The sequence below is a fragment of the Biomphalaria glabrata genome, chromosome 17 (genome assembly GCF_947242115.1).
Source record: "Biomphalaria glabrata chromosome 17, xgBioGlab47.1, whole genome shotgun sequence".
NCBI classification, from domain to species: Eukaryota; Metazoa; Mollusca; class Gastropoda; family Planorbidae; genus Biomphalaria; species Biomphalaria glabrata.
This window is the reverse complement of record NC_074727.1, coordinates 3,160,969-3,177,511: the sequence shown is the minus strand read 5'-3', so window position 1 is coordinate 3,177,511 and position 16,543 is coordinate 3,160,969. Positions and strand designations below refer to the sequence as shown.

Below are 16,543 nucleotides of genomic sequence, written 5' to 3'. Positions count from 1 at the left end.
GTGTTCGTTCGTTGTCTTGTATATTGTATCTTCAGATGGTAAATGTTAAAAGCGTGACCATGAGCGTGACCTAATGGAGCTGTTGTTTTTTTCCATTATTGTCGGAGAACATGTCCCGCAAACCTCATGCGACGCTCTGTCACAACCTTACTAAGGGGTCGACTCCCAGTTCGGCATAGGATTTCCTTGATTGAGACCCGATCTCTATTACTGACTCCTAAAATCCGTCTCAGCCATCTTTGTTGAGCGACATTTAGTGTTTTTCAATTTCGGAAGATGACTTTTCACTGCACTTTATTAATGGAGCCCAGCCATAGGTAGAAATCTGTTGGGGGGTTTTAAACTAAAAAATCTCTGGATTTTTTAAAAAACAAATTCAAAACCCCATTGGCTTGGCTACGCCCATAGAATTTCGAGTGTATAATTTGCTATTTTTTTATATTGAAGAGGTATTTTTTAGCATCAAACCCGCTAAAGGAGGGGTTAAACTCAAAACCTCCTTTGGCTACTATCATAGAATTTCGAGTGTTTAATTTGCTATTTTTTTATATTGAAGAGGTATTTTTTAGCATCAAACCCGCTGAAGGAGGGGTTAAACTCAAAACCTCCTTTGGCTACTATCATAGAATTTCGAGTGTTTAATTTGCTATTTTTTTATATTGAAGAGGTATTTTTAGCATCAAACCCGCTGAAGTGGGGTTTAAACTCAAAACCTCCTTTGGCTACTATCATAGAATTTCGAGTGTTTAATTTGCTTAATTTGTTTATACTGAAGATGTATTTTTTAGCATAAAAAAACGGCGGGAAAGGGGGTTTAAACTCAAAACTCCTTTTGACTACAATCATAGCATTTTGAGTGTGTAATTTGCTTTTTTTTTTTTTTTAGCTTCAAACCTCGCTGAAAGGGAGGGGGGTAAACTCAAAACCCTTTTGGCTACGCTCATAGATTTTTGAGTGTGTAATTCGGTCTTTTTATATTGAAGTGGTGGTTTTTAGCTACAAACCCCACTGTAGGAGGGTTTTAAAGACAAAACTCCTCCTAGCTACGCTCATAGAATCTGGTGACTGGTGTATGGATAGTATTTTTTTGAAGAGGGGTTTATCGTAAATTTCGGAGGGGGTTTAAAAATTGTTCCTAACCTATGCTATTGGAATTTGGGTATTGTCCTTTGCATTATTTTTTGTTTGTTTTGTTTTATAGAAGTGGGGGGTTTAACTAATAGTGGTGTTTCAAAAACTTTGTATACATAATGTTCCTACTTTAACAGTGGTGTTTCAAAGACTTTAAACACTGTTCCTATTCTAACATTGGTGTGTCATAGACCTTTCATACTGTTTCTACTTTAACAGTGGTGTGTCATAGACCTTTCATACTGTTCCTACTTTAACAGTGGTGTGTCATAGACCTTTCATACTGTTCCTACTCTAACATTGGTGTGTCATAGACCTTTCATACTGTTACTACTTTAACATTGGTGTGTCATAGACCTTTCATACTGTTCCTACTTTAACAGTGGTGTGTTATAGACCTTTCATACTGTTCCTACTTTAACAGTGGTGTGTCATAGACCTTTCATACTGTTTCTACTTTAACAGTGGTGTGTCATAGACCTTTCATACTGTTTCTACTTTAACAGTGGTGTGTCATAGACCTTTCATACTGTTTCTACTTTAACAGTGGTGTGTCATAGACCTTTCATACTGTTTCTACTTTAACAGTGGTGTGTCATAGACCTTACAGACTGTTCCTACTTTAACAGTGGTGTGTCATAGACCTTTCATACTGTTCCTACTCTAACATGGGTGTGTCATAGACCTTTCATAATGTTTCTACTTTAACATTGGTCTGTCATTGAACGAAAATGAAGTGACAGAACGATACATTTCGTAACAATTGTGGTTCCAAGTTCGAACCCCCCCCCTCCCCGCTGCCATGTCATAACTGCAGAAGTTAAATTGCAACTTGGGCTAGTTCGTATTATTGATTTTTTTTTTTTATATAAAAGCCCCCCCCCCAAAAAAAAAAGATATAAAAACATCACACTTTCATTGAAAAACAAAAGATTTAGGGTCCCAAACGTTAGACTAAATGCAGTTAAATTTAAGATATGTGAAAACTAGGTCAAGGCCAAGAAACGGTATGAGGCGTTACAGTTTATTAGAGATAGATCATGGATAGATTAAGGATTCTTTTTTTTTCATTATATGAAAAGACTATTTTCATCTTAATTAAAATATTTATTCACCGTCTCTGAGATATTTATAAGGTTATAAACGAATTCATTATTTAAATCTTTATAAAAACATTAAATTGGGGGAAAAAGAAGCCTGATGACGTGATGTGCAGAAACCAGGCCAACAAATTTTACCTACTTTATTTATCGTGTAACACGTATTGCTTGTGAAAATTATTGCTGCCTCTCTATATAAATATAGTCCAAATCTACTTCAAGGCTACTTCAGGTCGATAAATATTTTTAAAAATATTTATTTACATATTTAATTTCTCTGTTCTAATGCGCTTTGTTTTTTTGTGCGCAGCAAGTGATCTACTTTTGATCCAATCAAATGGCTGCTTTCTGGGGGTGTTGTCCCGCGTCCTTGACAATAAAAAAAAGTGACTTTCCCGATTTCCAAAAAAAAGAAAATAATAGCAGCAATAGAACAAAAACTGTGTCAACGCATTGGCCTTTCTAAATATATGTTTATTATTAATAAATATTACCCCATTATGTAAACTTTAACGCGTTTAACACAGTTATAATATAGACTATTACATTTTATTATGGTTACGCCGCAACGGCTACAGCGACAGAGCTTGTCAGAGAGGCCATTAAAAAAATATCACAATCTATTTTTAAAAAATGCAGCATCGGCATTATTTAACACAGTGCTGCGAGGGTGCATTATTTAACAAAATTATTCTAAATAAGAAAAAAAATAAAGACATTGATTGAAATAAGCAAAAAGCAAAGTAATTAAATAATATAAAATAAAAAAAATAACATTTTATTTTTTTTTAAATTAAGAAATTGATAGAGTGGTGTCCCTTTGGCTATAGAGGCATCGAAAAAAAGCTGGAGAGTTGTGACCGATTTTTATATAGATCTAGAAATCTAGATCTATTTCTAGAATCTTGAGAACTCTAGACCTAGTCTACTCAGAATCTAAGCTAGATCTAGATCTTTAAGAGTAATGATTAATATATTTAATCTAGATTCGTCTTATGGTGTATGTCTACTATAGTCTGTAGTGAGTAGTGTCCATTGCACTGTAAGTGTAACTGTGTGTGGTGTCTGTAAAGTAAAAGTGTGTATGGTAAAGTCACGGTATCTCAGTATGGTTGGTTGACTTGTGCTGCAACTTACTTACTACTAAAATTAAAAGAAAGAGTTGTGGCAGTTGTGCATGATATTCATCATAATGAATACATCTAGATCTCTCAATCAATATGATTATGAGATAATGATCTTTAAATAAATTAATCCCGAATCTAGCTTTACATATAGACTAGATCTCCTTTGATGAACAAATAAAGTTATATTACACTAAAATCTAAGCTATTAATAATAGACTTAATAGTGTTACTAAGTATTACTACTGACTACTACCTACATCTATGTATTCATCTTCTATGATCTAGTATACCATTTTCTAGATAGTTTAATATAGTGTAGTTTAATGTAACATAGATGCGCTATTAATGTAGCTAGCACTTATTAATATATTTAATAACAACAGATTGTTACCAATAACAACAAAGCCTTTGATGCTCCATACAAAAGTTTAAAAAATGTTGGTTGTACTAGTTTTTTAAAAATGCTTTACATGTTTTGGATGTTCCTTTAGAGCTGAAGATAATTTACTTCCCAGTCCAAACCTCCCGCAGGATGATGAGGGATGGGAACAGGGCAGGGTTTGAATCAGTAAGTCCAAATGACAGTCCAGCGTGCAAACTGCATGACTAGGAAGCAATCCAGTTCTCAGTATAATGAGTTTAAAGAATCATGAAAAATGATTTCAGATAACTAATAAATTGTTTGTTGTAAAATGTTTTACATGTTTCTGATGTTTCTTCAGAGTTGAAGATAGTTTACTTCCTAGTCCAAACCTCCCGCAGGATGGGATGGGAGCTGGCAGGATTTGAACCCTCGACCATCGATAAAACCGGACGACAGTCCAGCGCGCAAACCGCACGACCAGGCAGCCATCCTTTGTTTATAAATTTGTTTATATGACTTTAATTTAGAGAGTAGCATTTTCCCCCTAAAGACATTTCTGTATTGTTTACGTCATTGTAAGTATTTTTTTCATTTCTTAAACTCTACCTTGGCCCTCTAGTTCTATATATTTATAAATTATGTTTATTTACGTGAAGGTCATCTAGGTTGTTCATTCTACCAATAATCAAGTTTGTTTTTTTTACTTTTATACTAGTACACACAAAGTGATCCAATAACCTGGCCAGCCTTCTTCTCCCGGCTTGCACACTGCAACTAGCTCTCTCTCTCTTCTGGTTACACACTGAAGTGTGACAATGATATTCTTGTAGATGCTCTCTTGTTTTAGTTGACACCAGGTAAAATTGACAGAGGAAATAAGCGATGCTTACTTAGTTTCGTTATTTGTGTTTCCAGATGACACGATTCTCCACACAAATCAGCCAAGACATTCACTAATACTAATGCACAGTACTTGGCAGCAGAAGTTAATAGTGTTTGCTTCATCATGCAGGCTTTCAGAAGAGACACATCATACTTCATTGCCTCTCACAGTTTCAGCATCTCTCTTATTGCCACTGTCTTTTGGACCCCAGCAAGTATGTTCAGTGATAAAGAAAAGAAAAAGTTTTACTAATCATAAGGAATTTTTTTTTTTTATAAGCCTGCAGCAACAATGGGGAAAAATAATTGAAGATAAGCAAAAATAAGTCCTTTGAAATATACACATAAAATTTTTGTCTGTTCAAAATAATCTTTTCTATAATATACTAACATTAAATATTTGCAAACAATGAGACAAATAAAAAAAAATATCAATAAAATACTTGTCATTAAGTAAAAGTGATTTCTAAAAATGAAAGTAAAGGGGCCATAAATCTTTTTCAATAATTTTGTTTTGCAGGTGGCACTTGTAAGACTGAAGAGCTTATGGCATTCACAATGGACAGAAACATTTACGTTTCCCAAGGGTTCCGGCTGAGGTCAGGCTATTTCAGGTAGTGATTTTGAATGGAGGAATCCATAATCGTGTAAATTTGAAAAGTATATCTTACTAAAAAAAATAAACAAATGCAGCAACTACAGAAGTCTTATAGTCATATGATATATTTATAGCTTTTATATAGCGCTACTTTCATGCTTATAGCATGCTCAGAGCGCTTTGGTCCAATCTCATTTGTAGACCTGTGGTGGGGAGGGGGTATCTAGGAGTTGGTTTTCCGTGCTGCCTTTAGACGCTCAGTTAACACAACTCTGCCCGAGTCGGGTGTCGAACCTCGAGCCCCTTTCTAGGTAGCCAAGCCAAGCCACGTTCAAGCACTTAGCCTCTCGACCACGCTTCCCATGAACATAGTAACTAGAACAATTCAGAATAAGAAAGGCCTGTTCTGAGAAGAGCTCCTAGAGTGCTAACGTGATGATGATGGTGCAGGATAGCCTTGAATTTATTGTCAATAGATTTGTGTTGTTACTAAATACATAGATTTTGCAGGCATTTTTAAGTGTAAGACAGGACAAGTATCTGTGAAGAGTAGGAACCTACTAAGTCAAAGCATTCAGAAAGGTTGACTTAACACAGTGCTTCACACTTCATCAGCGCAGCTTAATTCAAAATATTACTATAAATCCATTTAACAATCACAGTGCTTCACACTTCATCAGCGCAGCTTAATTCAAAATATTACTATAAATCCATTTAACAATCACAGTGCTTCACACTTCATCAGCGCAGCTTAATTTAAAATATTACTATAAATCCATTTAACATCACAGTGCTTCACACTTCATCAGCGCAGCTTAATTTAAAACATTACTATAAATCCATTTAACATCACACTGTTTTCTTTTCTAACTTTTTGGTGATCTTTTGAGTATGAGCCCAATAGGCAACTTAATGGATTACACCAGCCTGGCCTGGCAGGTCTGCTCTTGTATTACCAGTCTTGCGTCTCTTTACGGACAAAGTCCAACTGTCTTTGTTTTTTAATTTAACTCAATTTTCGTCACCCTAACTACTACTACACATGGATGTGTTCTTTAAAAGCTATGGACAATAGTTTTGTCATTTTAGCTCTCGTGTTTATGTTTGTAATGTTATCACATGTTCTTGAGCCTACATGATGTTTGTTAACAGCGCTCTATAAATTAAATTATTATTATTAGTTGTTTTTTTTTCTAAAGGGCAGTATGGGATGTGTGGTCGGGTGGCATAAACACCTTGATTACCTTTACAGGCTTGAAACCCCACTCAAGCTGAGTTGTTTGCTGACGCCTAAAGCAGCATGGAAACCTCTCCCAGATACCTGCTCCCCCTACATGTCCACCAAAGAGATTGAACTATTAGTGCACTAACCATCTTTAAGCATGAAAGATGCACTATTTTCAGTTCTCCACCTGTCCTATTGTACTATTCATGTTTTCATCCTAGCAATAAAACTTGTCAAGTGCTGGTAAGAGCTGCCTATGATGAAGACATTGTTAAGATAACTATCAAAGAGGCAAATCTTGAGTTGAGAGGCTCTACATGTGTTGACAAAGTGATATTATATGATGGTTAGTAAAGTGTTATGCGTGTGTTTGTGTTTCAAAATTACTTGTTACATAATGAACAGAAAAAGGAAAGCAAAATTTTTTGGTAATTATATAATTATTTTTCAATGTAATTATATTTCAATGGACATAAATTACACAATGCCTTAAGACTATTATATTTATTAAAGGAAGAATAGCTTTTTAATTCAGGCTAATTCTAAATGTTTCAATTACAACATATAAAAAAGCAATAAAAACCATGTCAATTTTTAAATTTAAATATTTCCTATGATTGTGGCTAATGCCAAGATTAAAATAAAACCCAAAATAATACATTATTATTATAAAAAGGAAAAATGACATTAAAAAATCTCAGAGTGGGAGAATCGTCCATGGTAGGCAGTGGCATAAAATATTTTCTATTAAAAATTTTTAAATTTTGTAGCCTATTCTAAGAAAAGAAAAGCTGGGTGAAAATTTTTTTTTAGATAGTTTGTAAGTTGGAGATTTAATGTTGAGTGATTCAGTTAGTGATTTAGCATAATATAGACGATTCATTCTAATTAGTCACTTTTGGAGGCTGCTAGTTTTACCACATTACAATTTTAATTAATTTATTGTATAACAATCTTGGGCAAGCCAAGCTATTGGACTCGAGACTAAAGTCCACCTACTTAACACAATCATCAAAAAAATGGAAAATGGAATTCAAAAACTATTAGCCAACACCAAACCAAATAAAGCTTCTGGACCTGATGGTATTCCAGCTAGATTACTCAAAGAACTAAGTAATGAGTTAGCCCCAGTGTTCAAAATACTCTTTCAGGCTTCACTTAACCAGGGCAGAGTACCAAAGGACTGGAAAGAAGCTAATGTCACCCCCCTATTTAAAAAAGGAGAAAAATCTGACCCAGGAAACTACAGACCAGTATCACTTACCAGCATCACATTTAAAATCCTAGAACACATAATATGTAGCAACATCATAAACCACTTAGACAAACAAAATGTCCTCACACCATACCAACATGGCTTTAGGAAATATAGATCATGTGAAACACAACTAATAGGACTAATTGATGATTTTTCAAAAGGTTTAGATAATAGTGAACAAATAGATGCTATCTTACTAGATTTTTCTAAGGCTTTTGACAAAGTTCACCACCATAGTTTGCTTAAAAAATTAAAATATTTCGGCATTAATGGTCCACTGCATCAGTGGATTAAGGACTTTCTGATAGGGAGAGAACAAACTGTAATAATAAATGGCTCTAAATCAACACCGATAACAGTAAACTCAGGTGTACCTCAAGGAACAGTCTTGGGTCCACTACTATTTTCAATTTACATAAATGATTTACCAAATTGCATTAGTTCAGGAACAAAAGTCAGATTATTTGCAGACGATTGCATAATATATAGAACAATAAAAACAACACAAGACACAGATATTTTACAAAGAGAATTAGATGAATTACAGAAATGGGAATCAAATTGGAGCATGTCTTTCCACCCAGAAAAATGTCAGTTGTTAAGAGTAACAAAAAAACTAAAACAAATTAATTCCACTTATCTTATTCATGGCAAACCAGTAACACAGACTAAAAACGCAAAATACCTAGGTGTTATAATAAATGAAAAACTGTCATGGAATCCACATATTGATGAAACTACAAAAAAATCAAACAAAGCATTAGGATTTATTAAAAGAAATTTCTATAAATCAAATAAGAACATAAAACTAAAATGTTATTTAACTTTGGTTAGGCCAATAATAGAATATGCATCCTCCGTCTGGGACCCCTCAACTCAAGAAAACATTAAGAAACTAGAACAGACACAAAATAGAGCAGTGCGATTCATAAGAAACGAATATTCACATTTGACTAGAGTAACACCTTTAGTAAAATCACTAAATTTAGAAAGCCTTCAGGACAGAAGGCTCAAAAGTAAAGTAGCAATCATACATAAAACACTGAACCATAATCTTCAAATACAAAAACAAAATTTAATAAAATACTCTGAAAGACACAAAGATAAAGGCACATTCCTCGTCCCATATGCTAGGACAAATTTGTACAAATACTCCTTCTTCCCTAGTGCTATTAGAGCATGGAATGGGTTGCCTGAGCTAGCCAGGAAAACCAGTGACTTGGCAGAATTTAAGTCATTGGTTAATATGCATGACTAAATGCATGATGCGTAGGATGTAATCATCTTCTTTTTTGAAGTAACGTCTGTATTATATATGATAAGAAGATAAGATCATCCCAACAGTAATATATGCATGCGAGACATGCCAGTGACAGATCATTATGAAGACAACTTGCCGCCGAATGGCTTGGGAGGATCTAAGTATTTCATCGATTTCTTTAAAAAAAAATTTTTTTGTTTTTCTGCCATAATTTTTGGCAAATATTTTTCTGTTTTCAACACTTCAGGTTCCAGCCCTATGGATGTAGTGCTTGGGGAGTTCTGTGGCACTGAAAAACCATCCTATCAGAGTACAGGTCATACAGTATTGGTTTCTTATAGTATTAATAGCAAAAATAGCAGGCTACCTAAAGGATTTAAGATGGAGTACTATAGTCTTGACAGTAAGTATAAGAAATATATTTTATTGTCCAAAAAAATGTCTTAAACATAATGTTTAAGCCACTGTAACATTTAATGACTGATTTTTTATTATGGATTAAACATTTTATTGTTTCAGATAATGAAATTTTGTAATTTAGTCTTTCTATATAGCCAGCATAACAAAGTATTGGCGAGTTTACAATTTTTTAAAAATTTGGTTCAGAGAATTGGACATGTTGGTGCTACATTTAATTCTATAACTTAAAAAAACAACTGCACAAGACTGTAGTCTATAAGATAAGATTGGTATTGATTTGTAGTTTTGACTGTTCGTAGGAGTAAAATTTTTACAGACCTACTGATTCTTTGTAATCCATATTTCTTAGGAGCTTTATGAAGTAGAAGTCATTATGGTATATTTTAGTAAGGCCTAAACTACTACCCATTGGCCATATCTAGCCAATGGCACTCTACTATCTGGCCCTTCAAATTCCTGTCTGCAGTGCATAGTTAAACTTGTGTCCATTGGATTCACTGATTAAATGTGGGGACACAGCCAGTGAAATACATGCAAGAAATGTATATGGCCCCATGGCTTTAAAAGGTTTTGCACCTAGTGTATTCAGTACAAGAGATCCTGATGGTGTTAAGGAGCAGAGATAATGTTGGTCTAGTCAGATCACCATGGTTTATTCAGTAATAGAGATCATGTTGGTGTAGTCAGTGCTAGATATCATGATTGTGTAGTCTGTGCCAGATATCATGATTGTGTTGTCTGTGCCAGGTATCATGATAGTGTAGTCTGTGCCAGATATCATGATTGTGTTGTCTGTGCCAGATATCAGGATTGTGTAGTCTGTGCCAGATATCATGATTGTGTTGTCTGTGCCAGATATCATGATTGTGTAGGCTGTGCCAGATATCATGATTGTGTAGGCTGTGCCAGATATCATGATTGTGTAGTCTGTGCCAGATATCATGATTGTGTAGTCTGTGCCAGATATCATGATTGTGTAGTCTGTGCCAGATATCATGAAGATGTATTTAGTAGAAATCATGTAGTATAACTTATGATGTCTTCTAATTTACTTTCAGGAGGAGGTTATGAGGCCTACAAGTCTTCCAAGTCAATTAGTAAGTTTTTGTAGTACTGGTTCTGTACTAGGATAGCTAATTGTTTGGGGAACAAGAGTCAGTCAAAGATAGTCAAAGATATTTCAGCATTGATGTAAAATATGCACACACAAAAAAAAAAGTCTAAAAATGTCATCCCAAAATTTATTTTTTTTCTTAAATATTACTTAAAATGGTATTTTGAGTCTAATAAATTACTAATTGGTTATATTCATTCAATTTAATAGTGTATGCTTGTTACTTCATTAAATGTAATAAATAAATAAAAAAATAGGAAAAGGTGGCAGATTTTTAAAAGTCTGTTAAGTTGTAGAACTAAAATATACTAAGTTCAGTAAACTAATCAAATTGAGTCGACATTGGATTACTCCTTTAATTTCTGGAATAAGTCCAAAAAAGTTAGAAGAGTCTTGGAGAACTAAGGCCTCTTGATGATGGAAGCTGCCCAAGTTTGAACAAGCTATTTAGTACAGTGCAGGATGGGCCACTGTCCTGTTGATTCATATTTTGCAAGGTTCAGGCAATATTTGAATTCACGGTGCCCCTGTTGCGGAGAGGAAGTGCAAGACATGTCTCCTATTCTTTTCATCTGCCTTGCTGATTTTTGTCGTGACAGATCTGTGAAGCCTCATGTTTTTGACCTGTGTGGTGTGTAAGCTACCTCACCCTAAGGTCAAAGTTAGTCAAAGTTAGTCAACAATCACAAAGAGGAGTGGCTCAACCAATGGGCATCAGGAAACACAGGCAGAGCCATGTACAAAGAAATGACTATGTCTAACAAACTGGACAGTATTAACTTCTTCCCCCGCAAAGAACAATCTACACTTTTCCAACTAAGAACAGGACACACACCTCTATTAAATTACCATCTGAACAAAATAAACTCCACACAACTCCCCCTTTGCAGACACTAAGCCCACCCTTATGAAACCTTAAACCATATCCTCTTCGAATGCCCCTCCCAAATCCAAATCCAGACCCTACTTCCACTACAGCCCAACATAACCAACACCTTGTATGGCATTGCTGAACAACTGAAGAAAACAGCACACTTTTTTTCCTTGGCACAGTCTGCAAAAGAGCTCACAGCTCAGCAGCAATTAAGCTGGCTAGAAGAAGAAGAAGAAGACCTGTGTGGTGACATAATGTATTTTGCACAACAGCCGAGTTGGAAGAGAGGATTTGAGCTTCTCATGCTCTTGCTCACTCAAATGATGATGGCTACTTTAGTAGATCGAGATATCTAGTAATTTATAAATATTTCATATTCTCATTATTTTTTTTTAATATGTTGTTTCAGGTGTTGGTACCATTGTAGGAATTGTTGTCACGGCTGTGATAGTTTATTGTCTTATTTTTATATGTGTGTATAGGCACTGTAAACGTAGGGTAAGTCATTTTTTTTTCTTTTCTTATTTACATCATTCAGTTATTACAAATGGATGTTAGCATTTTTATTAAAGATACAATGTATTATGGATGTGCCACTTTGTTGATACATCTGTTAAAAAGTGTGTGTGGGGGGGGGGATGCTTTGTGGCTTGTGATTTAATTTTTTAGTACAGTTATTGGAAATAATTTTTTTTTTTCATTGACTTATTTTCACACATATATAGGCCACGCAATCTTCTGGGAATAGCAGCTCTGCGACAGCTGACTTAGGTGTGACCACACTTAACCTATTAGAATCAACCAATCAGCAAGCTTTAAATCATAAGCACAAGTCCAGCAATGGACATCACAAGCAGGACAGTAAAAATTCCAAACTTTCGAATGGCACTCCTAATGGTCAGAAGAAGACCCACAGAATGCGTCACCCAGCTGGGGACTTGAAGTGCGGGGAAAAGCCTCACCCACCGACACATATAAATACTTTTATTATTCATGAAGATGGATGCTCAGGATATTGCTCTGAATGGGAGGAGTCTGGTTACGTCAATGACTGCCCCGGTGTAGAGCACCACTACATTCACATCAATAACTCGCTCATGACTCACGACCCTACAGGTGTTTATTACGCTGGGAGCATTGATGAAGATGGGGTTCTCCATCCACCAGGGGAAGAGTTCTACCTCCCGGTGGCTCCTGCTCCGACTGTCGTCTCCTCAGTACACAGTCAGAACCATTTCTCCCAACTGCAGGAAGAAGATAGGAGATCGAGAGGCAGTCTTCACAGCCGGCGTTCTCCATTCCCCTGTGGGAGAGACTCGCCCAGTAGTGGCCGCGGTTCACCTTTTCGTAACAGGATGAACAGTGCCTCCCTCTTGCACAGCGGCTCTCCCAGGTTCCCCGGTTTCTTCGATCCTGAGGGGCAAACTTTGACCTATTACGGCATGATAGATGGCGTCGGCAGTGACGCAGACGCACCTCCATACCCAGGGCTTTCAGAACATATTGACAATGTCAGCAATGAGGGGGATAACAACTTGGCAGTTCCTCCACCCTCCTACGAAGATGCTGCTACAGGGAAATACTCACCGGTATTTGTGAAACGGTAATTTGTTTTTTCAATTTAATTGCTCTTTTTATCTTTCCAAACACCTTTACAATTTGTTATAAAGGTTAAAAAATGGCTTTTGTATATATGCATAAAGTATGTTTAGAATAAAAAGCTTCTTGTTGTTGAAAAATATTTGCAAACCAAGTATATTAAGTCAAACATGAAACTTTACATTTTATTAGGTCAAAAGAATTATCCTGTGAAGGATATTGAAAAGAAAAGTAACGACGTTTTTTGAAGTTGTTTTTTTTTTTAATTTAATTCAAATTTGTAGTCTAACCATTGGACAATGTAAAACCACATTGGCAACTCAAATAATACTTACAACAAAGGCACAGAATTTGAGAAAGCAAATAAAAACAAGCCACTCCTCCTTATGTAACAATAGGGCAAGGTTTCTATTTGAGTGCAAACATTTTGTTGAAGTCTCAAAGAAAATAAACGAATACAATAAATAATACTTTCTTCCCTTTCTAAAATGAAATTATAGTAGATCAAGCAATATAATATCCCCAGCATTGGAAATAAAATTAATTTGAAAAAAATCTCAGAAAAAGTTTTAAAGCAGGCAAATCAATGAAAATGTTGTTTCCAGTCTTTAACAGCTTTTTTGGATTTTTTTGTGTCTGCTTCGATTATACTCACTTAGCTGTAAGGGGTTTGATTGCACTTTTGTGGGGATGTTTTTAAGCTGTAGACTTTTAGAGGTTAAATTTAGAGGTTTGGTTAGAGAGTAGCATTATTTGTCTACATTGAATATTGCAAGTAACCCGTTTATTACAGATATATATAATGTATGCATGTGTCAGCATCTTTCTTTTTTAGTGATCATTTCATCTTGCTTCAATCTCTCTGCTGTAGAGTAATTCTGTTTGCATTGCTGTGTATTTACTTAATGTACACATGCTGGTCCAGTGTCTGGGTAACAGGCTTTTTGTTTTTTTTTAGGGTTGAAGAATTGCTCAGTGCTACATAAACCAATGGAAAATGACACAACCATTTTGTAAATGTTAAAAATGAAGTAGCATCAACATTGATGTTGAAAGGAATACACCTTTTTTAAAACTTGAAATAGTCTTTTAAAAAGTTGAAATAGTCTTTTGAAAAGTATAATCTGTTTTGGAAAGGTATAATTTTATTTTGTAAGGTATAATTTTCTTTTGAAAGGTATATTTCTATTTTGAAAGGTATATTTCTCTTTTGAAAGGTATGATTTTCTTTTCAAAAGTATAGTTCTCTTTGTTCACTCACGTCATGCCATCACTGACCAATTGAAGCTTACTTTAAAATTAGATAAACTGTCACAAAAGAAAAAGTGTATCATATTTTGTATTTGTTAAAACTTTTGCTAATTGAGTGCATGCTCTGGAATATCACCCTCTTTGCCCCCACCTCTTATGCACTTCACTGCTTCTTCTGCATTTGTTACTGCTTTGTTATTGGTTATACAATTTGTTAAAAAAGATCTTTATGTATAATGTAATCTCAATATTAATTTGCACCTATTTGGTGTGCTCATCATGCTTTGTGTTCTTTGGACCTACCGCTTGGATCTTTTGTCACTTATTTAGATCATCTCAGCTCGAATTTCATGGTGCAGCTGATTAATTATCCCAGCTTAGGATTGCTAGTTTATGTCTCTTGGCATATGTCTCTTGGTATATATGTATATATGTCTCTTTGTCTAGTTGTTAGATGATATCTGATTCATATTTGCTAGTGCAACTGTTAGACTAAGCCAGGTTAAGTTTGTTTGTCTAGCTGTTAGATGATTCTGGTTCATGTTTGCTAGTGCAACTGTTTTACTAAGCCTGGTTAAGTTTGTTTGTGTAGCTGTTAGATGATTCTGATTCATGTTTGTTAGTGCAACTGTTTTACTAAGCCTGGTTAAGTTTGTATAGCTGTTAGATGATTCTGATTCATGTTTGCTAGTGTAACTGTTTTACTAAGCCTGGTTAAGTTTGTTTGTATAGCTGTTAGATGATTCTGATTCATGTTTGTTAGTGCAACTGTTTTACTAAGCCTGGTTAAGTTTGTATAGCTGTTAGATGATTCTGATTCATGTTTGCTAGTGTAACTGTTTTACTAAGCCTGGTTAAGTTTGTTTGTATAGCTGTTAGATGATTCTGATTCATGTTTGTTAATGCAACTGTTTTACTAAGCCTGGTTAAGTTTGTTTGTATAGCTGTTAGATGATTCTGATTCATGTTTGTTAATGCAACTGTTTTACTAAGCCTGGTTAAGTTTGTTTGTATAACTATTAGATGATTCTGATTCATGTTTGCTAGTGTAACTGTTTTACTAAGCCTGGTTAAGTTTGTTTGTATAGCTGTTAGATAATTCTGGTTCATGTTAACTAGCGCAACTGTTGGATCACTACAGCTCACATTTGATTATGCAGCTGGTCGTTAGTAGTTTACAAATAAAAAAAAAGAGGCCAACATTTATGTGTGACTATTCTATAACTGCCTGATCACCTTACTTAAAACATCTTGTAACAATGGTGGCACTGTCTGTTAAAAATCACCTCCCAATGGGTTTGTTCTTTTCCCTTAGCATTAAGTTTCTTTAAGAAAAGGTTTTTAGAAAATGTAATAGTAAAATTTGAAGCAATCTTTGGAAGTTGTAGTCAACATTTTCACTCCAGTTCAGGCTGGATTCTATTTGGTACTGTCGCAGCTTTACGAGAGACCCATCCAGCTTTTATAAAACCATTATCTTCTCATCTTATCTTATATAATACAGACGTTACTTCAAAAAAGAAGATGATTATGTCCTATGCGTCATGCATTTAGTCATGCATATTAACCAAAACATGTCTACTGTCTCTCTTACATTCTTTTTTTCAGTTGATAATTTGTTGTTTTTTTTTAGTTGTCAAAGTTTCAAAAATAGTTTGCTGCCACTGTTATGTTTGCTTTATTATAACTTGCACCTAAAGAGCCCAAAGTATTTTTCATTGTCTGCTGAATTGTTTGAAGAAAGTGAAGTTTATTGAGCTAGTTCACAAATGGCCTTGTTGCTAAAGTTGCTGTAATATGATCAGAAAATATTGGCTTAGTAATGAATTATCATTCGTGTTAGTAAACAGGAAATTTACGAGGTATTTGTATTATCTTGATAAATGGTACTGAACTTTGATTACAAATAATTTATTTCCAGCATTATTTTTATATTATTGACTCTGAAAAGTAGCCAAAGTAATTTATTCCACACATTATAGTGGGTTTTCAAACAAAAAAAAGTACCGATATAATTCACGATGCATCAAACTCGCATTGACTCCGACAAGGCAAAGAGAGGCCATTGAAGTACTTTACTGCTCAGCCACAGCGCCTCCAATTGCTTTGTAATAGATGCTTCGTTTATATTTGAGTGTTTTATTGTTTTACTGAATGCTTTTTTTGCTTGATGTCTCTTGTTTATATTTGAGTGTTTTATTGTTTTACTGAATGCTTTTTTTGCTTGATGTCTCTTGATGTAAAAGATTGAAAATTCCCTGGCGGATTTTTTTTGCTTGATGTCTCTTGATGCAAAGATTGAAAATTTTCCTGGCTGATTTGCTTGGGAGCACTTAGAA

The 16,543-nt window shown here is 34.8% G+C and overlaps 1 protein-coding gene across 3 annotated transcripts; it reads left to right on the top strand.

Moving 5' to 3' along the window:
- Positions 1–3,049: 3,049 nt before the first annotated feature.
- On the top strand, positions 3,050–15,531 carry LOC106055894 (uncharacterized). 3 transcript variants are annotated; one of them, XM_056015969.1, is made up of 8 exons: positions 3,050–3,192; positions 4,638–4,819; positions 5,125–5,218; positions 6,649–6,773; positions 9,194–9,349; positions 10,425–10,463; positions 11,764–11,852; positions 12,080–15,531. In XM_056015969.1, exons 2-8 carry the CDS (start codon positions 4,729–4,731, stop codon positions 12,959–12,961), a joined length of 1,476 nt encoding a protein of 491 aa, XP_055871944.1. In that variant the 5' UTR covers positions 3,050–3,192; positions 4,638–4,728; the 3' UTR covers positions 12,962–15,531. The 3 variants fall into 3 exon arrangements, with proteins under 3 accessions (XP_055871944.1, XP_013067841.2, XP_055871943.1); XM_013212387.2 differs by having other exon boundaries at positions 3,050–3,273; XM_056015968.1 differs by lacking the exon at positions 3,050–3,192 and adding an exon at positions 4,130–4,297.
- Positions 15,532–16,543: the final 1,012 nt, after the last annotated feature.